Raw genomic sequence first — 25,581 nt, forward strand, 5'->3', positions numbered from 1 at the left:
CCACTTTTGTTTAATGGGGGCCTAAGAGTTTAACATGTCATGTGAAAGGCAGCTCAGCACTCCTTCAGTAGTGCACTTGAATGTCATCCTTGACTTTTGGGTTCAAGTTTCTAGGTAAAATGGGGCTCAAAGCCATGACTTTCTGTTTCAGGAGGGTGAGGGTGCAGCATGCTGAACCACGACTGAGGCCCAGAGTGAAGTGTTTGGGTCCTTGGCGGTGATTTTGGGTGGGCAGCGCAATTTTTCTTTTCCACTTTCACAAAGACTTCATAGGGACAGGAGCCTTGAGACTTAGAAAACTGGATGAAGGTGAGATGCCAGCATTGGTCACCAGCCACCAACTCCATCATCAGCGGAGCGGTCAGTGGTACACTGGGGACCATCCAACTGACAATGGGCACTGAAGGCATTGATGTCCTTCAGCACCAACGCACATTGCAGCGCAGAAGGGATGAAGGTGAATCATTGACAGCATCTGGCTCGGAAGAACCAAAGACTGTGAAGTACTCGGGGACGTGAGACATGAGTCCAGTGGCGGGAAGATCTTCCCAACTCCGACTAGTTGTTGGTTTAACAGTTCGAATATTTGCAGATAGAAAATTTTTAAATACCGAATTGCCACCGGTGTTTGCGTAGGGGCTTTTATTTCGTTCAAAATCTCGAGGCTACCTTAAAACATCCTTCCCAGTCTCATAATCCGAACTGCTTGCCTCTGGGAGGAGTCCAACATTGTTCCCACCTACTCCTGAAAAAATCGCCAATTGTTGTGGAGGTCCATCGGGGGGGGGGGGGGGCGGTCTGGCTAATGGCAAAGAGAGTGACCAATGGGGGTCGGGCATCATATTTAAAGCTACGGAGCCGAGCTCTCTAAAGTTTCTTTTTTAAAAGTTTCATGTGAGTTGGAGACTGCAGCCTTACTCTTTTTTTAAAAAAAAATAATTCTGCGCGTGTGAGCATCCCCAAGAGCCACAACCGAGAGGGCATTTAGTGCAGTCGGATGATTTGCACTGTTTTATTTCATTAAACTTTTCGACAAACAAACTCGGTGATCTTTTAATTCAGCAAGAAATTGTGTAAAAATAAGTTTTTTTAAAAAAAATCTTTTTTTTTGAGTTTCTCAAACGCTGGATACGTACCTGACATTGACAAATCTTAACTGGCAAAACAAGTTTGACAACCTCAGGAACTTTTTACCCCCCTTCTCTCTCTCTCTCTCTCTCTGTATGTGTGTGCAGCGGGACTTGTTCTGAATCTCTCGGCTTCCCAAAGACGGAAATCGCCATTATTTTTGCCAATCATCAGCGATAACATAGCTGGGATTTTGTTGTTGTTTTTGTTTTGAGAGGGGGAGAGAGAGAGAGAGAAAGAGAGTGAGAAGGAAAATGACGGATGATCGAAGTGTGTCAGACGTGGCCAGCCCAGGAGGGTCTGAGAGTGACTCGGTTGTGTCGCCAAGTTCCTCTTTTGCTGCTGATGAAGACAAGTCCCAGCTTCAGCCCAGCATCGATGAAGGGAGTGGGAAACGAGAGAACGAGGACGATAAGTTTCCCCTGTGTATCAGAGAGGCTGTGAGTCAAGTCCTGGAGGGCTACGACTGGACATTGGTGCCCATGCCTGTCAGGGTCAACGGATCCTCCAAGAACAAGCCCCATGTGAAAAGACCTATGAATGCCTTTATGGTCTGGGCACAGGCGGCACGGAGAAAGTTAGCAGACCAGTACCCACATCTACACAATGCGGAGCTCAGCAAAACTTTGGGCAAACTCTGGAGGTGAGTTCTTGAGTGTAAAATGCAACGAAAACCAAATAATTATCCTTTCGCCTCTGTGAATTTCAGTCCACCTAACACATTCAACACCCCCTCCCCTCCCTCCCTCCCTTAATGAGCTCTCAGATGTAAATCAGACTCTTGTTTATTGCCGTGAGATTTCAGATGTTTTCTCTGCAAATTGGGTTTTAATCCTGGGTTTGAAGTGTCGGCTTTTCAGCAGCTATATTGTTAGGACTTGCACAACCTGTGAAAATCATGTTTGGAGACAGTAGCAGGCTGCATCCAAAATCTGATATAAATAGTTAGCAAAGTCCCTTTTATCCAGATTTTGCGTCTCTTCGCCAGTTACATTTTCTGCTCCTACAATAAATATAAACCTGCACACCCAGAAAATGTGAACTGCAGAATGTTTCCAGCATTTTCTGTGTTTATTTATATCTTTTTCGGCGACGTTTATTTGCTACTTTTACAGGTTTCGACTAGTTTGCCATTAACTTAATTACTATTCATTGAAATTAGTTACATTATGCGAAGTTAATTTGAATCGCTAGTTTTAAGGCAGGAATTACTGCAAGTCGTTGATGAAAGTGCTTTTCAACCTCTGAAGATTCTCTCTTCAAATGTTTTTTTCTGTTGATTCCTAATCGGAAAAAAATTTACTGAAATGGGACTGAAAATTGGGGTAAAATGCCTTAGAGGTATTGGATCAGGAGGGATTGCAATGAGAGGACTTTCTGTTGTGATTCTTCAATCTCCAAACTGTCTGATTTAAGGGAGAAGAAAAAATAAGTTTTCATCAACTTTATCCTAACAGAAAATTAGGGACAAATGAAAGCAGGAAGATAGAAAGATGGATAAAGCAAGTGAGGAGAGGAGAGTGAGATGGTTAAAGACTCAGAGAAATGAGCTGCGTGGAGAGAATATTGGGAGGAGGAAGAGAGACTGGGCGAGGAGAAAGATGACCTGTTAGAAAAGAGAGTGAGATAGACACAGCGAGTGCGAGATGGACTAAGTGAGAGGGAAATGGACAGAGGAATAGATGGGAGAGAGGGAGGAATACTAAAAAGAGTGAGATGATATAAAAGAGAGATAGATAGGCAAACAGAGAAGGTGGGAATAAAATGGCAATTGAGAGGAAGGGAAAGAATAGACAAAGCGAAACAAATGGATGAATAATCCAGGCAGATAGACAAAGAGCTAGATAGAGATGATGGGCAGATAAATGACAAAGTGTTTGAGAGAGAGGAGCACACAGGTAAAAGCAATGGGGTAAAGAGAAAAGGTGAAGGAGGGAGTAGAAGCGACAATCACAGGGAAACAAAAACATAGAGAGAGAGAGAGGGAGAGAAGAGTGTAAACAAGAGTGAAGACAACTGGCAGCAGAAGAAATAGTGATCATCACCAATCAGTTCCATTTCTGCCTTTGTGCGAATTACTCTTGAGCTCACAGGGGGATTGATGGTGTCAACACCAAATTATCAAGTGGGCAATGTCCTGAGTAGAGTAAGCTTTGGGGCAAGGGAGATACCAGCTCTGGGGGGGCGGGGGGGGGGGGGGGGCGGTGATAGAATTAACATTGTCTAGACAATAAGAGGGTGTGGTTGGGTAAGTTTGACTGGTCTGCTGGAAGCGACCATGAACACACTCGCTGTCCCTCAGCACGGGGAAGGAGAGTGATGCATGTAGGGGGTATTGGAAGAGCTGATTGTCACATCAATGCCAAGGACAGGCCTGCATCTTTGAACTGGGAGTTCCAATTGGGTGACATTGAAGGAGCTGAGCTGCTGGAAGAAGCTAAGAGGACAGTCCATTTATATAAGCTCCAATGGTGGGAGTTTCTGACAATTGTTGTGTGGTGTATTGTCCATATTGATGGAAAGGAATCAAGTGATCATTACTGGAGTAATCATGTAATAGTCTATACCCTCTGCTGTTGCCCCCTACATAGTCCTCAGGGTGTCGGCAGTGGCTCAGAGGGCAACGCACTCACCTGTGAAGTTTAAGGGTTTGAGTCCCACCCCAGAGACTTGAGCACAAAAATCCAGACTGACACTCCCAGAGCAGTACAGAGGGAATGCTGTGCTGTCTGAGGTGCTGTTTTTTTGGAGGGGACATTAAATCAAAACCCTATTTGCCCTCTCAGGTGGACATAAGTGGTTCCACAGCCACAATACAAAGAACAGAGGAGTTCTCCCCACTGCACTGGCCAATAGTTATCCCTCAACTAGCAGCTGAAGCAGATACATGTATCTGATTGTTGTTTCTGGGAACTTGATGTGTGAAAATACGCTTCCTACATTTCAACAGTGACTACACTTCAAAAACAATTCATTAGCTGTAAGGAACCATGGAATGTCCTGAAGCCATGGGAGGTGCTATAAAAATGCAAATTCTCTCCTTTTTTATTTAGATCACAATTAGAAAGAATAAAACAGAAGCCAGAAATAAAAGGCAGCAGTAATTCAGCAGAAGCTTTAACGTGTTCCAGTTCAAGTGCTGGCTTTGTATTTGAGACCTGAAACTGGTTTTTCTCTCTTCTCATGCTGATGTGGATCTCCTCCACTTTCACCCAATCGACTATTCCATCACTGTCCTGCCAGCCTCTCACATTCCACCCTCTGTAAACTTCAGCTCATCCAGGCCTCCATTGCCATATCCTAACTTGTACTGTCCCATTCACCTACCACCCTTATGCTCGCTGGTTTGCATGGGCTCCTGGTCAAGCAACATTTAAATTTTAAGATCCCCATCCTAATTTTCAAATCCTTCCATGGCCTCCCCCTCCCCGCTATGTCTATCATCTCGTCCAGGTCCCACAGCCCTCCAAAATCTCTGCGCTACTCCAATTCCAACCTCTTGAGCATCCCTGATTTCCTTCACTCCACCATTGGTGCCCGTGCTTTCAGGCACCTGGGGCCAGAGCTCTAGAATTCTGTCCGTAAATCTCATCACCTCTCTGTCCTCCCTTAAGATGCTCCTTTTGGTCATCTGTCCTAACATCTCATGAGGTTCATGTGGCTCGGTGTCAAACTTTGTTTGATAATCGCTCCTCTGAAGCACCTTGGGATGTTCCCACCCTCACTATCATGAGTGGCCCATGGCCTGCCAACAAACACACACCCTCACATTACCCCCTCTCACCAAATCACCAGTGACACTCAGAGCATGGTTCGGAAAAGAGGTGGGGGTGAGAAGGGAAGAGGGCCAGGGGTCTTCCTCTGGTAGAGCGATACAGTGCCAGAGAGTTGACTATTTGCAAGACTTCACCCAACCACTGTGTGACCCACCTACTCACAGCTGGGCAAGACAGCAGTGCTGGCAAGTGCAGGGAGCAGTGCTACGGGCAGGATGCCCGCTCAGGGAGGGGGGGGTATGAGCAGGATGCCCGCTCAGCTTCCTGGCTCAAGGTGAAAACAACAGTCGTGAAAAAATCAGCATGGGCTGGTCAGGTTGGAATCCGAACTACTCACCAGTGAAATTAAACTGACTTTTCAAAAATAAACTATAGGCTATTTATAATAAGGAGAGTAACTGGCATCCGGCAGTGAGCTGGAGACAGAAATCCGAGCTCAGGGCTGTGCTGACGTTGCCTAAAACCTTTCGCGGTTGCTGATGCCATTCAGTGGCCCTGGAGGTTGAATTATTGCCTTGTAACTCGTGGCTAAGGGTGTGCCATGTGTACGCGATGAGATAAGTGTGGCACGGAAGAGAGTTTGGGGAAGGATGGGGAGGGGTGGAGGGGCAGGGAAGAGAGGGTTTCCACTTGCATCAATCCAGCTCCGAAAATTCCTTCCCAGCCTCTTCCTTTTGGGAATTGCATTTGGAATTGGGAACGAGATTGATTTGACTGGGAGCGAGGGGAGGGTGGGTTTCTCAGCTGCTGGATTAGGCTCAGTGCAACATGTTGGTGCAGTATAATCCGTGGCCCGATCCAGCTTTGGCAAAGATTCTTTTTTCATCTATAGTCGAGGGGATTCTTATCAGCAATTCTACAGGATCCAATTCTGCCTAGTATTCCCTCACAGCTGTAAGTGGATCAAAGAGGAGGCTTGTGTCACCTCCAGACTCAACCATCCCAATATGGCCCTGGTCAGCCTCCCCCTTCCACCCTTCATAAGCCTCAGCACTTTGGAATTCTTTTTGCCCTGTATCCTAACTCACGCCAACTCCTTTTCATCTGTCACCTGTGCTCGCCAATCTACATCGGCTCCCGGTCAAGCACCATTTTGATTTTAAAATTCTCATCCATGGTTTCGATTCCTCTGTTGCCTCACCCCTCCCTATCTCCTCCTCACCCCTCCCTATCTCCTCCTCACCCCTCCCTATCTCCTCCTCACCCCTCCCTATCTCCTCCTCACCCCTCCCTATCTCCTCACCCCTCCCTATCTCCTCCTCACCCCTCCCTATCTCCTCCTCACCCCTCCCTATCTCCTCACCCCTCCCTATCTCCTCCTCACCCCTCCTTATCTCCTCCTCACCCCTCCCTATCTCCTCCTCACCCCTCCCTATCTCCTCACCTCTCCCTATCTCCTCCTCACCCCTCCCTATCTCCTCACCCCTCCCTATCTCCTCCTCACCCCTCCCTATCTCCTCCTCACCCCTCCCTATCTCCTCCTCACCCCTCCCTATCTCCTCACCCCTCCCTATCTCCTCCTCACCCCTCCCTATCTTCTCAACCCTCCCTATCTTCTCACCCCTCCCTATCTCCTCCTCACCCCTCCCTAGCTCCTGCTCACCCCTCCCTATCTCCTCCTCACCCCTCCCTATCTCCTCCTCACCCCTCCCTATCTCCTCCTCACCCCTCCCTATCTCCTCACCCCTCCCTATCTCCTCCTCACCCCTCCCTATCTCCTCACCTCTCCCTATCTCCTCCTCACCCCTCCCTATCTCCTGCTCACCCCTCCCTATCTCCTCCTCACCCCTCCCTATCTCCTCCTCACCCCTCCCTATCTCCGGAATCACTTCCAGCCCCACAACCCTCTGTGCTCTTCCAATTCTGGTCTCTTCCGCATCTCCAATTTCCTTCACTTTGTCAATGGCGGCCATGCGTTCAGCTGCTTGGACCCTAAGCTCTGGAATTCTCTCCCTAAATCGCTTCACCTCTCTACCTCCCTCCTCCTTTAAAACACTCCTTAAAACCTACTCTTTGACCAAGCCTTTGGTCAACTGTCCTGATACATCCTTATGTGGCTCAGCCATCAGTATTGTCAGATGACCCTGCAGTGAAGCACCATGGGATGGTTCACTGTGCTAAAGGCCCTATATAAATGAAATTTGTTGCTGATGTGTTTCCGATTCACCCGAGTGAGCCTCAGGGGTGTTTGCGCACTTCAGTGTTGCAGTCGCTGGTAGCGGTGCCACCATGTCTCAGCCTTTCATACTTGCTGAGCACTCCACCACCTGCGCACCCCCCCCCCCACCCCACCCCCCCACCTCCCCATGACTGGTGTGGGTGCCTGCCTTGCCCGTAAGTCATGGGATCAGTGGATGAATTTGCCAGCTCAGCCCCACATTGGGTGGGTCTGTAAACCAGGAGACAGCAGTATGCTGAGGCCAGGCTGTTATTCCATCTCCATTGCTTAATGCAAGTCTGCGGTTAAAAGTGACATGAATTCCATTAGCTCCATGAATCCACAGTTGCAGGGGTGTAGGGTACATAGTGACTAACACCCCCTAGCCTTCAATCTGCGTGTTTGCTAAGTTGTCTTTGGATGATAGTTAGCCGCTTGTCCACAATTTATTATTATTTATTCTCAGGATGTGGGCATCAATGGCAAGGCCAGTATTTTATTATTGCCCATCCCTAGTTGCACCTTGAAAAGCTAATGATGAGCCATGCACCGTGTAGGGGAAGATGCTCCCACAGTGCTGTAAGGCCTGAGCTGAGTGGTCCGTCTGTTTTTATTCTTATCATTTTCTCAAGTGGTTTGACAAAACCAAATCGCCACTTTAGAGGGCGCTTAAACTTAAGATTGGTTGGCGTGGGACTGGAGTCACATATAGGCCAAGGATGACAGACCGGGCAAGGATGGGCAGGATTTCTCCCCTGAAGGGCATCCAACTTCATGAACTCCCCTTAGTGGGATCTGGACTCATGTTCTCCGCATTACAAGACCAGTAGCATAACCGACTACACATTTGTACGTGAGGGTGAGGGAGATGTAGGGACAGTGCTGCCCACCTCAGACCACCCCACCCCATTCTAACTTTCAGCAGGCAGTAAAGGGTTAATGGTCGGCGTTTTATTGTCAGAAAAATTTGCGTTTTTCAATAACTTGCTACTTTTGCTCAGATTAATTTACAGAGAAGCGGAGTGTAGGAGTGGTGGGATGAGAATTCCCGACAGACTCTGGGTTGAGTTCAGGGTCACAGTTGTGACATCCTCCGCCCCTGCTCCCAGCAACCCCCCCCTCCACGCCACCTCTGCAGGCACAGCTTTCAAATAAAACGCTGACATTTTATCTCCCGTCTGTTAATTGTTGTCAGGGGAAGGAATACATCATGTGCGCACGAACACAGGGATACTGAGGCAATGCCAACTGCAATAAAATGCTTCAGAGCTACGAGTCACTTGATCCACACTGGGAGACGCCCAAGTGAACTTGGGGAATCGGGGTCACCGCTTGAGAGGCTGGGGGTCACACGGAGACTCTATGGGTGTGAATGAGGAACAGGGAGATTGGAGGCCGATAACAGGAAAGGTGAACAGAAGCGGAGATGAGGGGAAATTCCCTGCGCTCCACATGCCGGGCAATGGAAACAGAACAAACTCAGCAAATTCAGCCCAGTAGCTTTCACCCTTTGTCCCTTTCAGGATGCTGATACTCCTGATCTGCCCTGCTCACATCACACCTAAAGTCAACATTTAAAGTTTATTTTAAAAACGGCTTTACACATTTTTAATATGATCTCCCTCGTCCCCTCTTTCGAAGGGCACCAGCTGCTGCGTTGGCTGTTGTTAGAGGTTCAGGCTGCACTTTTACCCCTATCAACACTCCCAGGACAGGTACAGCACGGGGTTAGATACAGAGTAAAGTTCCCTCTACACTGTCCCCATCAAACACTCCCAGGACAGGTACAGCACAGGGTTAGATACAGAGTAAAGCTCCCTCTACACTGTCCCCATCAAACACTCCCAAGACAGGTACAGCACGGGGTTAGATACAGAGTAAAGCTCCCTCTACACTGTCCCCATCAAACACTCCCAGGGCAGGTATAACATGAGGTTAGATACAGAGTAAAGCTCCCTCTACAGAGTCTCCATCAAACACTCCCAGGACAGGTACAGCACAGGGTTAGATACAGAATAAAGCTCCCTCTACAGAGTCCCCATCAAACACTCCCAGGACAGGTACAACACGGGGTTAGATACAGAGTAAAGCTCCCTCTACACTGTCCCCATCAAACACTCCCAGGACAGGTACAACACGGGGTTAGATACAGAGTAAAGCTCTTTCTACACTGTTGGCGATCCTGATATCTCTTTGTGTGTCTTGTTTGATAATGTGCCTGTGAAGCGTTTTGCTACATCGAAAAGGAAATTGTTGATAATTGGCTCCCAGGAGAGCGGATAAGCCTGACCTTTGCTGAGGGAATTGTCCAGTTTAACCCCACTCAGCACACCGACCCTCCCTTCAACCCCAAGCATCTTGGATTTTGCATAAGCTGCCTGAGATTTAAGCATTAAATCCAGGTTGATTCTCCCAGTGCGGCACTCGTTTGCACTGCACTGTCAGAGGGTCAGTGCTGAGGGAGTGCTGCACTGTCAGAGGGTTAGTGCTGAGGGAGTGCTGCACTGTCAGAGGGTCAGTGCTGAGGGGGTGCTGCACTGTCGGAGGGACAGTGCTGAGGGAGTGCTGCACTGTCGGAGGGTCAGTGCTGAGGGAGTGCTGCACAGTCGGAGGGTCAGTGCTAGGAGAGTGCTGCACTGTGGGAGGGTCAGTGCTGAGGGAGCGCCGCACTGTGGGAGGGTCAGTGCTGAGGGAGCACCGTGCTGTGGGAGGGTCAGTGCTGAGGAGGCGCCGCGCTGTGGGAGGGTCAGTGCTGAGGGAGCACCGCGCTGTGGGAGGGTCAGTGCTGAGGGAGCACCGCGCTGTGGGAGGGTCAGTGCTGAGGGAGCACCGCGCTGTGGGAGGGTCAGTGCTGAGGGAGCGCCGCGCTGTGGGAGGGTCAGTGCTGAGGGAGCGCCGCGCTGTGGGAGGGTCAGTGCTGAGGGAGCGCTGCGCTGTGGGAGGGTCAGTGCTGAGGGAGCGTCGCGCTGTCGGAGGGTCAGTGCTGAGGGAGCGCCGCGCTGTGGGAGGGTCAGTGCTGAGAGAGTGCGCACTGTCAGAGGTTCCAACTTTTGGATGAGAAGCTAAACTGAGGCCTGACCTGCCCTCTCAGGTAGATGTAAAAATTTCCCAAGGCCAGTTTCGAAGAAGAGCAGGGGAATTCTCTCCCCAGTTTTTGGGAGAATATTCACCCTTCAATCAGCGATCATTATTACATTGCTGCTTGTGGGATCTTGCTTTGCTTTTTCAGGTTTTTACGACAATGGCAACAAAACTGTTTCATCGGCAGTAAAGCTCTCTGGGAATTCCTGAAGGGTTGTGAAAGGTGCTATGTAAATGCAAGTTCTTTTCTTGGTGCTTTTATTTCCACCCACACGCGGAGTTTTCACTTCCACATCACACTCTGCGCCCCTTGATGTGGAGAAGCAGGGATTCCTGATGTTCGGGACTCATAGTCATACCCCTACCGCACCACCCACCCCCCCACCCCTCCCCCCGCCAAACTTAAGGAGGGGGTAAGAACAGTGCAACCTTGAAACCCAAATACTTCCCATGCCTTCATGAGGAACAGGAGTCAGACTCATAGCTGTGCATCACTCTGGACCATTCTGGGAGATCTCATAGAACGATGCTGCTCAGAGGATGACCATTCGGCCCATCACGCCTTTGCTGGCTCTTTGAAAAAGCTGCACAGGTAGTCCCTACCTCCCACCTGCTGCCCTTTCCCCATAGCTCTGCAAATGTTTCCTCTTCAAGTCCTACTTCACTGAACACGATATTCAAACAAGTTAGGATTCAGTTTCAGATAGGTGCACACCCGATGGGCTGAATGGCTACCTTCTGCTCTGTGCTATTCTGCAACTTTTACAATTGCTTTTGAAAGTCCTAGCACAGGGAAGAAAATCTGAAGCTCTGAGTGTTAGCGAGCTGACCAGCCTGTGGTATGAGTCAGTGTTTGTGGTGCATTAAGTTGTGATGAGTTTTGCACTCAGTCTTTGGAGCAGTAAGCTGTAGAGAGGCTTACCATCTGCCTCGGGGCCAACAGACCTCCCAGTGTACAGGGAGCAGGCGGGAGCTTTTTTTATTCTTTCACGGGATGTGGGTGTCGCTGGCTGGGCCAGCATTTATTCCCAAACTTAATTGCCCTTGAGAAGGTGGTGGTGAGCTGCCTCCTTTAACAGCTGCAGTTCATGTGGTGTAGGTACACCCACAGTTCTGTTAGGGAGGGAGTTCCAGGATTTTGACCCAGCGACAGTGAAGGAACGGCTGATATATTTCCAAGTCAGGGTGGTGAGTGACTTGGAGGGGAACTTCCAGGTGGTGGTGTTCCCATGTATCTGCTGCCCTTGTCCTTCTAGAAGGTAGTGGTCACGGGTTTGGAAGGTGCTGTCTAAGGAGCCTTGGTGAATTCCTGCAGTGCATCTTGGAGATGGTACACACACTGCTGCTACTGTGCGTCAGTGGAGGGAGTGAATGTTTGTGGATGGGGTGCCAATCAAGTGGCTGGATGGTGTCAAGCCTCTTGAATGTTGTTGGGGCTGCACTCATCCAGGCAAGTGGGGAGTATTCCATCACACTCCTGACTTGTGCCTTGTAGATGGCGGACAGGCTCTGGGGAGTCAGGAGGTGAGTTACTCGCTGCAGAATTCCTAGCCCCTGTCCTGCTCTTGTAGCCACAGTATTTATATGACTGGTCCAGTTCAGTTTCTAGTCAATGGTAACCCCCCCAGGATATTGATAGTGGGAGATTCAGCGATGTTAATGCCATTGAATGTCAAGGGGCGATGGTTAAATGTCTCTTGTTGGAGATGTAGAAACTTCTAAGCTTTAATTCCACAACTTGAGATGGGTGTGATTCCTGTTCCTTCTGCTTTAGTTAAGTCAGCATCAAAGAGTAATATTCGCGTTTCGCCAACATCTATATGGTTAGCAGTGTGTGTTTCCTTATTTCTTCACAGAGGCAGTCACTGCCATTGACCGCAGAAGTAGAAATAGCAGGGAAATTTAAAAATTAGCTCACTGTAGGAAGCCTGTTAGTATCATGGAACTGTAGAAATTTAAAACACAGAAGAAGGCCATTTGGCCTATTGTGTCCATGCTGGCTCTTTGAAAGAGCAGTCATGCTTAGTCCTGGCTTCCCCACTTTTCGTCTGTGACCCTAAATGTTCCTCGAGCACCTGTCAACTCCCATTTTGAATTATTTATCAAATCAGCTCCTGCCACCTTTTCGGGTCAATTGCATCAGATCCTGACAACTACCCGAGTGAAAACGTTTCTCCCCATTTTCCCTTCTCGATCTTTTACCAATGATTTTAAATCTCCAACCTCCAGCTATTGACCCGCTCACCAGAGGGTTTAGTTTTTCTCTCTTTACTCCATCAAAACCTCTCATCTTGAAAACCTTGATTAAGTCACCTCTTAACCGCCTCCATTCTGAGGGGAACAGTCTGAACTTTTCCAACTCCTCCTCATAACCGAAGCCTCTCTTCCCTGAGAACATCCTGGTAAATCTCCTCTCTAATACCATTGCATCTTTCCTGAAGTGGGGTTTCTATCTGAGGCATAGCCAGTGATCATAAAGTTCCAACATGATCATCTTTTTTCAGAAGCATCTTGTAATCTTAAAAGGAGCTTGCATTTCTATAGCACCAATCGTATAGGACACTAGTTAGGCCTCACCTGGAGTACTGCATCCAGTTCTGGGCGCCATACTTAAGGAAGGATGTGAAGGCACTGGAGAGAGTACAGAGGAGATTCCCAATGATTCAGGGGATGAAGAACTGTAGCTATGAGGATAGATGGAGAGGTTGGGACTGTTTTCCTTGGAGAAAAGAAGGCTGAGAGGAGATTTGATAGAGGGATTCAAGATCCTGAGGGGTGTGGACAGGGTAAATAGTGAGAAACTGTTCCCACTCAAGAGAACATCAAGAACTAGAGGGCACAGATTCAAAATAATTGGCAGAAGGAGTAAATGTGATGCGAGGAAAAATTTTTGCTCCCAGGGGGTGTTTGGAGTCTGGAACAAACTTCCTGAGAGGGTGGTGGAGGCAGGATCGATCGAGGTATTCCAAAGGAAACTGGAATACTACCTGAAAAGAGAGAATGTGTAAGGTTATGGCGTAAGGCAGGGGAGTGGAATTAGGTGGAATGCTCTTTCAGATTGCCAGTGCAGACTCAATGGGCTGAATGGCCTCCTTCTGCACTGTAAAGATTCTGTGATACTGTGTTACACCACCTCACGACATCCCAAAGTGTTTTATAGCCAATAGAATACTTTTGAAATATAATCACAGTTATACTGCATGACCTAACAACTCTGAGATTCCTGGTGTGCTCTCCTCTGCTGTTTTACTTTTGGTGCCAGAGGTTACATTCACCACCATCTAACACTCCAGAACTTTCTCTCTCATCTGTAGTTCCTCACACTCTCTTTACATACCTTCAAAATCCTTCTCAAAACTGTTCTTGGTTTCAGTCAACGCCATGAGCTCTTCCCCTGCTCCCTTAGGTGTGTGTGGACTGTCTGGGTCTTTACCATGCTGGACCTCATAAAGATATAAATTGTTGATAATCTGACCACTGTATGCGATTGCTGTTATTAGTAAAGATCTAAATAGCAGTGTACAGATATCTCCCTGAGAGAGTGAGAGATGGAGAGGCACCAGTCAGTGTACAAATATCCCCCTGAGAGAGAGGGAGAAGGATAGAGAGACATCAGTCAATATACAGATATCTCCATGAAAGTGAGGGACTGCGAGACACCAGTCAGTGTACAGATATCCCCCTGAGAGAGGGACAGAGGCACCAGTCAGTGTACCGGTATCTCCCTGAGAGAGAGGGAGAAGGATAGAGAGACATCAGTCAATATACAGATGTCTCCATGAAAGAGAGGGACTGAGAGACACCAGTCAGTGTACAGGTATCTCCCTGAGAGAGAGGGGACTGAGAGACACCAGTCAGTGTACAGATATCTCCCTGAGGGGAAGGGACTGAGAGACACCAGTCAGTGTACAGATATCTCCCTGAGAAAGAGGGGACCGAGAGACACCAGTCAGTGTACAGATATCTCCCTGAGAGAGAGGGACTGAGAGACACCAGTCAGTGTACAGATATCTCCCTGAGGGGAAGGGACTGAGAGACACTAGTCAGTGTACAGATATCTCCCTGAGAGAGAGGGGGACTGAGAGACACCAGTCAGTGTACAGATATCTCCCTGAGAGAGAGGGGGACTGGGAGACACCCATCAGTGCACAGATATCTCCCTGAGAGAGAGGGGGACTGAGAGACACCAGTCAGTGCACAGATATCTCCCTGAGAGAGAGAGGGACTGAGAGACACCAGTCAGTGTACAGATATCTCCCTGAGAGAGAGGGGACTGAGAGACACCAGTCAGTGTACAGATATCTCCCTGAGAGAGAGAGGGACTGAGAGACACCAGTCAGTGTACAGATATGTCCCTGAGAGAGGGGGGAACTGAGAGACACCAGTCAGTGTACAGATATCTCCCTGAGAGAGAAGGGGACTGAGAGACACCAGTCAGTGTACAGATATCTCCCTGAGAGAGAAGGGGACTGAGAGACACCAGTCAGCGTACAGATATCTCCCTGAGAGAGAGGGGACCGAGAGACACCAGTCAGTGTACAGATATCTCCCTGAGAGAGAGGGACTGAGAGACACCAGTCAGTGTACAGATATCTCCCTGAGGGGAAGGGACTGAGAGACACTAGTCAGTGTACAGATATCTCCCTGAGAGAGAGGGGGACTGAGAGACACCAGTCAGTGTACAGATATCTCCCTGAGAGAGAAGGGGACTGAGAGACACCAGTCAGTGTACAGATATCTCCCTGAGAGAGAAGGGGACTGAGAGACACCAGTCAGTGTACAGATATCTCCCTGAGAGAGAAGGGGACTGAGAGACACCAGTCAGTGTACAGATATCTCCCTGAGAGAGAGGGGGACTGAGAGACACCAGTCAGTGCACAGATATCTCCCTGAGAGAGAGGGGGACTGAGAGACACCAGTCAGTGTACAGGTATCTCCCTGAGAGAGGGGACTGAGAGACACCAGTCAGTGTACAGATATCTCCCTGAGAGAGAGGGGACTGAGAGACACCAGTCAGTGTACAGGTATCTCCCTGAGAGAGAGGGGACTGAGAGACACCAGTCAGTGTACAGATATCTCCCTGAGAGAGAGGGGACTGAGAGACACCAGTCAGTGTACAGATATCTCCCTGAGAGAGAGGGGACTGAGAGACACCAGTCAGTGTACAGATATCTCCCTGAGAGAGAGGGGGACTGAGAGACACCAGTCAGTGTACAGATATCTCCCTGAGAGAGAGGGGACTGAGAGACACCAGTCAGTGTACAGATATCTCCCTGAGGGGAAGGGAGTGAGAGACACCAGTCAGTGTACAAATATCTCCCTGAAGCTTGGCTATATTCAAAGCTTTAATGTGGTTAGTTTAAATGTGTTTAAGTAATCCTGAGCTGCCTGATAAGCCTGGGCTAGGAGGATGTCTCAGAGCACTTTACAACCAATGAAATACTTTTTGAAGTGTAATCACTGTTGTAATGTAGGAAATGCAGCAGCCATTTGTGCATAGCAAGATCCCACAAGCAGCATTGAGATAATGACCAGATAATCTGTTGGCCCAGACTACTGTGGGAAACTCCCCTGCCCGTCTCCGAAATAATGCCATGGGCCCAACAGGGTGTTGTGTGAAATGAGTTTGATGATCTTGCAGCTGTTTCTAATTGCTGTACATCAGACAAGTGAGGGCACTATAACTGGACCTGTGCTTGGCCTAAATAGCCAAGTGGTTATGGTACTGGGTTTATAACCCTGAGATCAAGAGTTCAAATCTCACAATGGTAAACTATGAAACAATCAAGAATTGAAATCTCACAATGGCAAACTATGAAACAATGTAACTTCATCTGAAACAGATGGAAACGGGTTTGTACTCGAAAGAGTTACCTGTACCTGCAGACCAGTGGACAGAGAGGAGCGGAGCAGCATCATTAGGGCAGACTATCATGGAATCATAGAATGATATACCACAGAAGGAGGCCAATCAGCCCTGTGTGTCTGTGCTGGCTCTTTGAAAGAGCTATCCAATTAGACACATTCCCCTGCCCTTTCCCTGTGTCCTTGCAAATTTTTATCCAGTTCCCTTTTGAAAGTTCCTATTGAATCTGCTTCCAACCCCCTTTTAGGCAGCGCATTTCAGATCACAACAACTCACTGTGTTTATATTTTAAAAATGTTTCCTCGTCTCCCCCTCTGGTTCTTTTGCCAATTACCTTAAATCTGTGTCCCCCTCTGTTTATCCATACCTTCTGCCACTGGAAACAGTTTCTCCCTATTTACTCCATTCATGATTTTCAAGATCTCTATCAAATCTCCCCTTGACCTTCTCTGACCGAAGGAGAATAAACCCCAGATTCTCCATGTAATTGGAGTATATTAAATGAAACCCTTAATATGTCCTGCGTCTGCAAAGGCAGCCAATACAGGAGGTCAGAGCATACGATGCAAACAGTGAATGTGTTGCTTAAAAGGGAATTGGATAAATACTTGGGCTATGGGGAAAAGAGCAGGAGAGTGGGGCTAATTGGATAACGCTATCAAAGAGCTAACATGGGCACGATGGGCCAGATAGCCTCCTAAAGTGCTGTATCATTCTCTGATCGCACGAACTCAAGTTGGGAAGAATTTCAAACGTGCGGGATTATTTTGCTTTGCTGCAGGTTACTGAATGAGAACGACAAGCGACCGTTTGTGGAGGAGGCGGAGAGACTGCGCTCGCAGCACAAGAAGGACCATCCCGACTACAAGTACCAGCCCCGGCGCCGGAAGAACATGAAACCCGGCCAGGCTGACGCCGAGGCCCATCCGGAGGACAGCCACATCTCCACGGTGCAGCCCCACTACAAGGCCGTGCCTCAGGACCGTGGCCGTGGGGCAGGAAGCTCCCCGCTCTCGGAGGGGCACGGCGAGCACACAGGTGACCAATCACGCCTTTCCGCCCTTCGCCCAAGTCTCCCGCTCCCAATTTCTCCGGTATTCGGACTTTGCCAAACCCAACTCTGTCAGCACCAGGAGGCGTTCCGAGGACTGAGGTTGACGTTCTTCTCCCCATGGCCTCAGCCGCTCTATCAGTAGCGTGACCGACATTTAATCTTTTCCCGCTACTGGAGTTATATTCAGCCAGTCAATCGGTGACTGGGAACCAGTTAAGGTGGCAGGCAAGAGTGAACATCCCCAATGCCCGTTCTTGCTGCCAACTGACCAGCCTCCACCTGACTCCCTGCCCCCACCCCACCCCCCCACAACCCCCGCACCCACCTCACACCTCAACCCCTCCAGGGAGCTGGTCAATCCTTGTCCACGTGTACTAGTAAGGGAAGGACTGAGGGACTCACTGGAGCTGACCCCTTGGACTTCACCAAGGGTTGAAGTGCCAGGAAGTGCCCCCAGTCCACTACAACAACAACTTGCATTACTTTGGAGCCTTCAACATGGAAGCTCTCGAGATGCATCGGTGGGAAAATTAGGTGGTTTGTCAAAGGGAGAGTTGGTGGAATTTTCAGGAACTTGCCAACATTTACTCCATGATTGAAAGATTAAAGTGCCAATTTAACGTTGGTCTCTTCACTGAAACTCTGTTGAACTCTCTCTAATGTGGTTCCTTATCTTCATAAAATTCCATACAGTCCAATCGGAGAACATTCGACCCACCCACCTCGCTCCATTCTGGAACTTTCCGCCTTGATTTCTCTGCTCTATCCTCAAAAGATTGATCTTCAATTTTTTTTGTGGGTGTCGCTGGCTAGGCCGGCATTTATCACCCATCCCTAACTGCCCTTGTTCAGAGAGCATTTTAAGAGTCAACCACATTGCTGTAGGTCTGGAGTCACATGTAGGCCAGACCAGGTAAGGAGGGCAGATTTCCTTCCCTAAAGGGCATTAGTGAACCAGATGGGTTTTTACAACAATTGACAATGGTTTCATGGTCATCATTAGACTTTTAATTCCAGATTTTTATTGAATTCAAATTTCATCATCTGCTGTGGTGGAATTCGAACCTGGGTCCCCAGAGCATTACCCTGGGTCTCTGGAATATTAGTCCAGTGACAATACCACTGCCACCACCTCCCCATAATGTTTATTAAATTCCCTCTCAAATACAGCTAATTTTCCTGATACTAAGAATTATGTAACGCCTCCTTTCTGCCTCAGTCCATTTTGCTGTTACCTACCCTTTCAGAATGCTGAACACCAATATCAGGTCCCCTTTAACTGTTTCTGAATACAGCACGAGTTGTTTTTAACTTTTTATTCCAATCTTTGCTAGGATCCCAGTGAATCCACATTGCACCTTTTCTGTGGGCTCCAATATCCTTCACATAAATGCGTTGGCCAAAGATGCAGACTGTGTGTTTTTCCAGCTGTGTGCATTAACCAGAATGTCGCACAGATTCACCACCCTCTTTTCTTTCTTTAGTCTCTCGTGGGATGTGGGCATCACTGTCCATCCTTAGCTCCCCTTGAACGGAGTGGCTTGCTACCACTCAACCCCATGGCTGTGGGTCTGGAGTAGGCCGGACCGGGTAAGGACAGCAGATTTCCTTCCCTAAAGGGCATTAGTGAACCAGACGGGTTTTTACAACAAGCGATGATAGTTTCATGCTCTCCATTCCTGAGACGAGCCTTATGTTCCAGATTTTATTAATTAAGTTTAAATTCTACCAGCTGCAGTGGTGGGATTTGGCCCTGCTCTTCCCCCCACCCCAAGAGCAATAACCTGGGCCTCTGGGTTACTAGTCCAGCAACATTACCCACTACAGCGCCATTTAACCCAGACTTTTGCACGTGTATATCAAACTTTTTCTTGTTTTGAAGAACTGTGTATGTGCTTTTGTGATGTGTGTATCTGTACACCTAGATCTCTGTTCCTCCACGCCAATGAAAACTGAACCCTGTATTTCTGTCTTTCATTCCTATAGATGCAGAGCTTTGAATTTATTTCACTATTTATGGTTGATTTAATCTATGAAGCGTCTTGGAGTGCCTATGTTGAAGATGCCATATAAGTGCAGGTTGTTGTTCAACTGCATTTGCCACGTATTTGCCCACTTGTGCACACCCCACTGCAGTTCCTTCCCCCTTCTTCCTCAGCTGACTTGGTACCGTTGACAAACTTGATGTTATTCCCTCTGTGCTGGCATCTGAAAGTTCGTTCTTGTCTTTTTATTCTCTCTTGTATAGGCCAGAACCACGGCCCTCCGACTCCCCCCACCACCCCCAAGACAGAGATACAGCCTGGAAAAGCAGAGGGGAAACGGGAGGGGCGCCCACTAGTGGAAGGAGGGAAGCCGCACATCGATTTCGGCAACATGGACATTGGCGACCTCAGCCATGACGTCATGTCCAACATGGAAACCTTTGATGTCCATGAGTTTGACCAGTACTTGCCCCCTAATGGGCACCCAGGCCACGGGCAAACCTTAGGAGGTGGAACGTACGTTGGAAATTATGGGCTGGGGGGCACGCTGGCCGGATCGGGTGGACATTCTTCGTGGATCGCCAAGCAACATGGCGGGAGTTCATCATCCTCTGCCTCAGCGACTGGTCCATCTGAGTCCAAAGCTCAGATCAAGACGGAGCAAGCTCACCCAAGTCATTACACTGACCAACAGCACTCCTCTGCTCAGATCACCTACACCTCCCTCAGCCTTCCACACTATGGGTCGGCATTCCCAAGCATCACCAGGTCCCAATTCGACTACCCTGACCACCAACCTTCGGGATCTTACTACAGCCCCTCTGGCCAGGCCTCCGGACTCTACACAGCCTTCTCCTACATGGGAGCATCTCAGCGCCCGCTCTACACGTCTATCAGTGACCCATCCTCCGTGCCTCAGTCTCGCAGCCCCACCCATTGGGAGCAACCAGTCTACACAACACTCACTCGACCATAGGATCCCCACCCTCTCTTGCCAAGTTGAGGACCAAATGGGACTTGGTTTTTTTTTTAAAACCAAAAGAAATCACAAAAAACAATCTACACGTACGGTTCTAAAGATCGACCCTGTTAACGAGCGCCTCAATTATTCCCATTGTCAGGGTCGAACTGAAGTTTCTCGCCTACCGGCTAAGACAGCGAGGGACAAAGCAAAAAAAAAGTCACGACAGACTGGTCCAAGCAGTTGAGCGAAGATACTGGCACTAGACAAGAAACTCAAACTTATCCCGCTGCCTCCTGCCTATCTACGCAGCGAGGTTATGCCCCCATTACGAAGTGACGCAAAACAATAAACAAAGCTTCTGGAAAAAGAAAACTCTCTGTAAATCTCTCGTGCCTACAGCGCTGCCTTTAATGCCGCAGAACCACAAGTACGCAGCCTCCATCTCCCAACCCCGGGTGAAGCGACCGGAGACATCAACCTTGTTGCTGGAACTGAAGTTTTCAATCAGCCCAGCAAGACGTCACGTCCAAGTGGCATTCGACTGATTGAAGTCGTTTAAAAAAAAGAACTCTTTAAAATACTGATATTAAAATAAGCAGGACTCAAGCCCAAAAGCAAAGTGAGCCCTTGATTGCCAACGTCCTGTACTTTGTCAAATTGTTAAACCTGCTTTGCTTCAGTTGCAAGTAACATTTCTTTTATTTTGTTTTAATCTGCTTAACTCTCGCAGGCTGTGGTTTGGTTTGACCAGGGCCATCTTACTAGAGCATTGCTAACATTCTACGTGCGAGCCAGATATTTGTACAGAAAAAGTGCTGGGGGGGTTGGGGAGGGTGTGGGAGAGCAGGAGAGAAAGAAAGATAGACTCGCATTTCTGTAGGGTCTTTCATGGACTCAGGACAGTTCTGAAGCGCTTCACAGCCAGTTAAGCACTTTTTTGAAGTGTGGTCACTGCTTTAATGTAGGAAAGGGAGCAGGCAATTTACGCACAGCAAGATCCCACAAAACAGCAACATGATAATGACCAGATGATTTTTTTTTTCTTTTAGTGCTGTTGATTTGAAGGATAAATATTGGCCCCAGCACACCAGGGGGATCTCCCCTGACTTCGAACTAGTGGTGGTGGGATCTTTTACATCCATCTGAGAGAGCAGACGGAACCCTGCAGTTAGACATCTCATCTGAAACACAGAAATGTGTACATATTTTGTAAGGAAATTGGAAGTTTTTTTTGGCTTTGGAAGAATCCTTTTGCCCTCTCTCTCTGTTTCGTATTTGTGCTGCGTCAAATCCTGCCAGCTCCTGCCGTGGTATAAAATGAGATTCGTCGTGGAGTCTGGAGGGAGAAGATTCCTCCTGATTCACTTCATCGTGTTCTCACCAGCTATTGTTAAAGTTAGCGAGGGAGGAGTTTTGACCCGTATATTTTAATTAGGTGTAGGTGTACAATAAGTAGCTTTTTGTGTCTATTAGTTTCGCCTCAGTGAGGGTCCATTGGTGGGGTTATGGCCTTTTTACCTTCAAGCTGGCGGCCAAATTAGGGGTTGCCAACCCTCCAGGATTACCCTAGAGTCCCCGGGAACTGCAGGTTGACCTCCCAGATAAAGCTTCCAGGAGCAAAGTCAGGTGACAAAAAACAAGCGGTTGTTTTGTTTAATTAGTTGAGACCAGTATTGGAGATGGGACGGAGGGGGAAATCAGGACTTGGGGGCATTGGCAGGGAGGCAGTTTGACTGATAGTCAAGATTCATCCAGCAGAGCCAAGAGACAGTCAATTTGCTTTGCGATTGGCTGTGAGAAGATAGGAATCTGTGAGGATGGATGTGTTGGACAACCATTGGCAAGAGCACCCGGAGGATCATGTGATAAAGCCTCCAGGAATATGTCCAACCAGTGTTGGCCAACTCTACAGCCTTGCAGTTTAGGCCTGAGTCTCTAGGCCTGGTGGTGAGGCTTGAGGCAGAGGGAGGTTTGCTGTGTTCGCCCAGCTACAATCATCTTTTCACAGCAGCAGTAACGGTTCTCAGGTCCTCTAAGTGGGAGGGGACGGTACAAACAAGAGCAGAAAAGTGAGTGGGATCCTTAAAGATCATCAAAGTACTTAATTTATTCAACGACCTTTCACATGTGTATACGCTAACATAGTGGTTACGTCACTGAATCAGTAACCCAGAGCTTCATAATGCAGAGAACATGAATTCAATTATCACCATGGCAGTTTTGAGAATTTAAAAACAATTAGCCGGGATCAGTGATAGTGACCGTGAAGTTAGTGACCTTTAGGGAAGGAAATCTGCCTTCCTTACCCGGCCTGGCCTACATGTGACTCCAGTCTGACACCAACACGGTTACCTCATAACCACCCCCCTGAAATACTTTAAAACTTATTCTTTCATGGGATGTGGGTGTTGCTGGCATTTGTTGCCCATCCCTAACTGCCCTTGTGGCTCACCGCACCATTTCAGAGGGGCAGTTAAGAGCCAACCACGTTGCTGCAGTCCTGGAGTCACGTGTAGGCCAGACCGGGTAAGGATGGCAGGTTTCCCACCCCCTAGTGAACCAGGTGGGGTTTTTATAACAATCAATGTTAGTTTCAGGGTCACCGTTACTGAGACTGGTTTATATTTCGGATTTATTCACTGAATTTAAATTCCACCAGCTGCTGTGGTGGGATTTGAACCCGTGTCCCTAAAACGTTAGCCTGGGCCTCTGGATTAATAGTCCAGTGACATTACCATTACGGTACCATCTCCCACAAAATACATTTAGTTGGATCAGTAATGGGCAACTAGGCATGGGCATTAAATGCTAGTGAGAATAAATGTTAAGGATTATAGCTATATAGACCCCCCCCCACCCCCCGCCCCACACACACACACACACCCAATCAGCTCAAGGTCGCTTAACCCAGGCTTGGTCATACTACCTGTTCACTGCCAACCTGGTTAAATCATTTAATCATCCAATACTCCCATCCTTTTTTCTCAAGCAGGTTTTAATCAAAAAGTTACCTACCCCGATGTCACTTGCAAAATTAAAACAAAGCAGAATCAATGAAATGAAACCAGATTAATCGGTTCTCCTCCTCCAACCGCAACTCCCTCAGGGGAAATTTGTACCCATTTGTTTCAGAAATAAACTTATGGGGAAATGGTATTCCTGTAAAGAGAGCAAACCTGTTTTTCTATTGGTGGGGTGGGATGGGGAGGGTGGGGGAGGGTGGGGGGGGGGGGGGGGGGGTGGCGGGGGGGGGGGGAAGATGGGGAAGGTCCTTTCAACGGTTCTGAACTTATGATTGCAAGATAATGGAGAGAGCATGAGAGTGACACCGAACCGAATGTCTGATTGTTGCTCAGATCTCTCCTGAAGGGAATGTGGTCAAATCAGCGTTGCTATGGGAACATGGTACAACAGCGGAATTGCTGGCAGTTGTGATAAAGATATATTTATTTTATAGTGTTAAGGAATTCCATCGCTTCTTTTGTTATTAATATTTAATAATCCTATTTTTTGATGGCTGGGTTCCCAACACCTGCACCTCAACCACCATTTTGAACCTGCCAGGCAGGCAGAGTGTAGGATTTTGGTGGGCATTTTCTGACCGATCTGGATTCCTGACTGCAGCTAGAAATGGGATTAATCACCAGGCAGGTACGGACACCCCTCAATCGGTCCAGGGATGAATCCAGAAACAATCTCTAGACTGTATGAAGCTGGGTGACTCCAGCAGAGTAAGGTGTTCAGGACATGAGAACTTAAATGATAGAGAACGATGCAGCACACGGGAAGGTCATTCGGCCCATCATGCCAGTGCCAGCTCTTTGTAAGAATTATCCAATTGACCTCACTCTTTTCCCCGTAGACTTGCAAATTTGTCTTTTTTCAAATATTTATTAAAATTCCTTTTGACAGTTATTGCTCAATCTGCTTCCACTGCTTACTTCGGATCACAACAACTTGCTGTGTGAAAACGTTTCTCCTCTCTGGTTAGTTTTGTCCTTTATCTTAAATCTGTGTCCCTCTGATTACTGACCTTCCTGCCAGTGGGAATAGTTTCTCCTTATTTACTCCTTCAAAACCCCTCATGATTTTGAATGCCTCTATCAATTCCCCCTTTTTAAACTCCTCGATCCTAAGAGGAACAATCTCCAACTAATGGAAGCCCTTTATCATAAAGAATCAGGGCTCTCCCAGCCACCACTTAGTGACACACTGGCAACTTTAGTTGCAAACTGAATTTCTTTTACTCATTTACGGGATGCGAGTGCCACTTGCAAGGTCAGTCCATCCCTAATTGCCCTTGAGAAGGTGGTGGTGAGCCGCCTTCTTGAGCCGCTGCAGTCCATGTGGTGTAGGTACACCCACAGTGGTGTTAGGGAGGGAGTTCCAGGATTTTGGCCCAGCGACAGTGAAGGAACGGTGATATATTTCCAAGTCAGGATAGTGAGTAGATTGGAGGGGAACGTCCAGGTGGTGGTTTTCCCATCTATCTGCTGCCCTTGTCCTTCTAGATGGGAGCAGTCATGGGTTTGGAAGGTGCTGTCTAAGGAGCCTTGGTGAATTGCTGCAGTGCATCTTGTAGATGGTACACACTGCTGCTACTGTGCGTCAGTGGGGTGCCAATCAAGGGGTGCTGCTTTGTCCTGGATGGTGTTGAGCTTCTTGATTGTTGTTGGAGCTGCACTCATCCAGGTAAGTGGAGAGTATTCCATCACACTCCTGACTTGTAGGTGGTGGACAGGCTTTAGGGAGTCAGGAGGTGAGTTACTCACCACAGGATTCCCAGCCTCTGACTTGTTCTTGTAGCCATAGTATATGACTGGCCCCATTTGGTTTCTGGTCAGTGGTAATCCCCAGGATGGGTTCTACTGTGATGCTGCTGCAGTTGTATAGCCCTCTGACATTCACCGCCAGGGCTAATGTCCACTTGGGTGAGCTCCAGAGCAAGAGTCAACGTGTTGGGGAGAAGGGCATGTGTGGAGAAAATAGCGGAATCAGCGTATGTGTGTATTGGTTAAATTGGGAGAGATCTTGATACGGGCATATCTCCTCATCTGAACCATGAAATCATGTTTCAGCAAAACCCTTTTCCATCGGTGTGGCTGGCGTTGTTCTCCATTTCCTTTCTCAGGCCCCCAGCTGAATCCCATTTGATTTTGAACAACTCGGTTTTACACTGCAAAAATTTTCTGCCCCTCTCTATCTTTTGAAGCAAACACAACGCATTGCGAGGTTGCTTCCTCCTCCCAGTCAAAATGGGGTTCCCTGGGTTCCTGATGGAGGGAGGGGGGATCTGAGAGAGGGTCCTGGGAGTGGGGGGAGGGGAAAGGGAGGGAAGGAGGTTCATGGTGTTATGCCATTTCTAGCACATTATTTATTACAGTTTGAGTAACCACAGTGTCTGTCAGATGATAGAAAACGGTTGTGCTTTTTCAGAGTTTATTTGGTGGGAGTTTGGGCGGCAGTGGGGCTGGGGGGCTGGTCCGGGTAGTTTGTTAATATTTTTGGTAGGCTCAATTGTTTGAAAATCAATCCCCCACCCACCCCCCCCACCCCCCCACCACCCCCC

The 25,581-nt window shown here is 48.2% G+C and overlaps 1 protein-coding gene across 1 annotated transcript; it reads left to right on the forward strand.

Annotated features, from left to right (window-relative positions):
- Positions 1 to 939: 939 nt before the first annotated feature.
- Positions 940 to 22,491, forward strand: sox10 (SRY-box transcription factor 10). Its single transcript, XM_041177887.1, has 3 exons — positions 940 to 1,771; positions 16,791 to 17,047; positions 19,312 to 22,491. Exons 1-3 carry the CDS (start codon positions 1,383 to 1,385, stop codon positions 20,022 to 20,024), a joined length of 1,359 nt encoding a protein of 452 aa, XP_041033821.1. The 5' UTR covers positions 940 to 1,382; the 3' UTR covers positions 20,025 to 22,491.
- The last annotated feature ends 3,090 nt before the right edge of the window (positions 22,492 to 25,581 follow it).

Source organism: Carcharodon carcharias, chromosome 31, assembly GCF_017639515.1.
Source record: "Carcharodon carcharias isolate sCarCar2 chromosome 31, sCarCar2.pri, whole genome shotgun sequence".
Classification (NCBI taxonomy): domain Eukaryota; kingdom Metazoa; phylum Chordata; class Chondrichthyes; order Lamniformes; family Lamnidae; genus Carcharodon; species Carcharodon carcharias.

Excerpts from the sequence above, each read along its gene's own strand:
- sox10 (XM_041177887.1), top strand. The coding sequence starts at position 1,383 with ATGACGGATGATCGAAGTGTGTCAGACGTGGCCAGCCCAGGAGGGTCT. Across the intron at positions 1,772-16,790 it reads ACTTTGGGCAAACTCTGGAG|GTTACTGAATGAGAACGACA; the intron begins GTGAGTTCTTGA and ends GCTTTGCTGCAG. Across the intron at positions 17,048-19,311 it reads GGGGCACGGCGAGCACACAG|GCCAGAACCACGGCCCTCCG; the intron begins GTGACCAATCAC and ends TCTCTTGTATAG.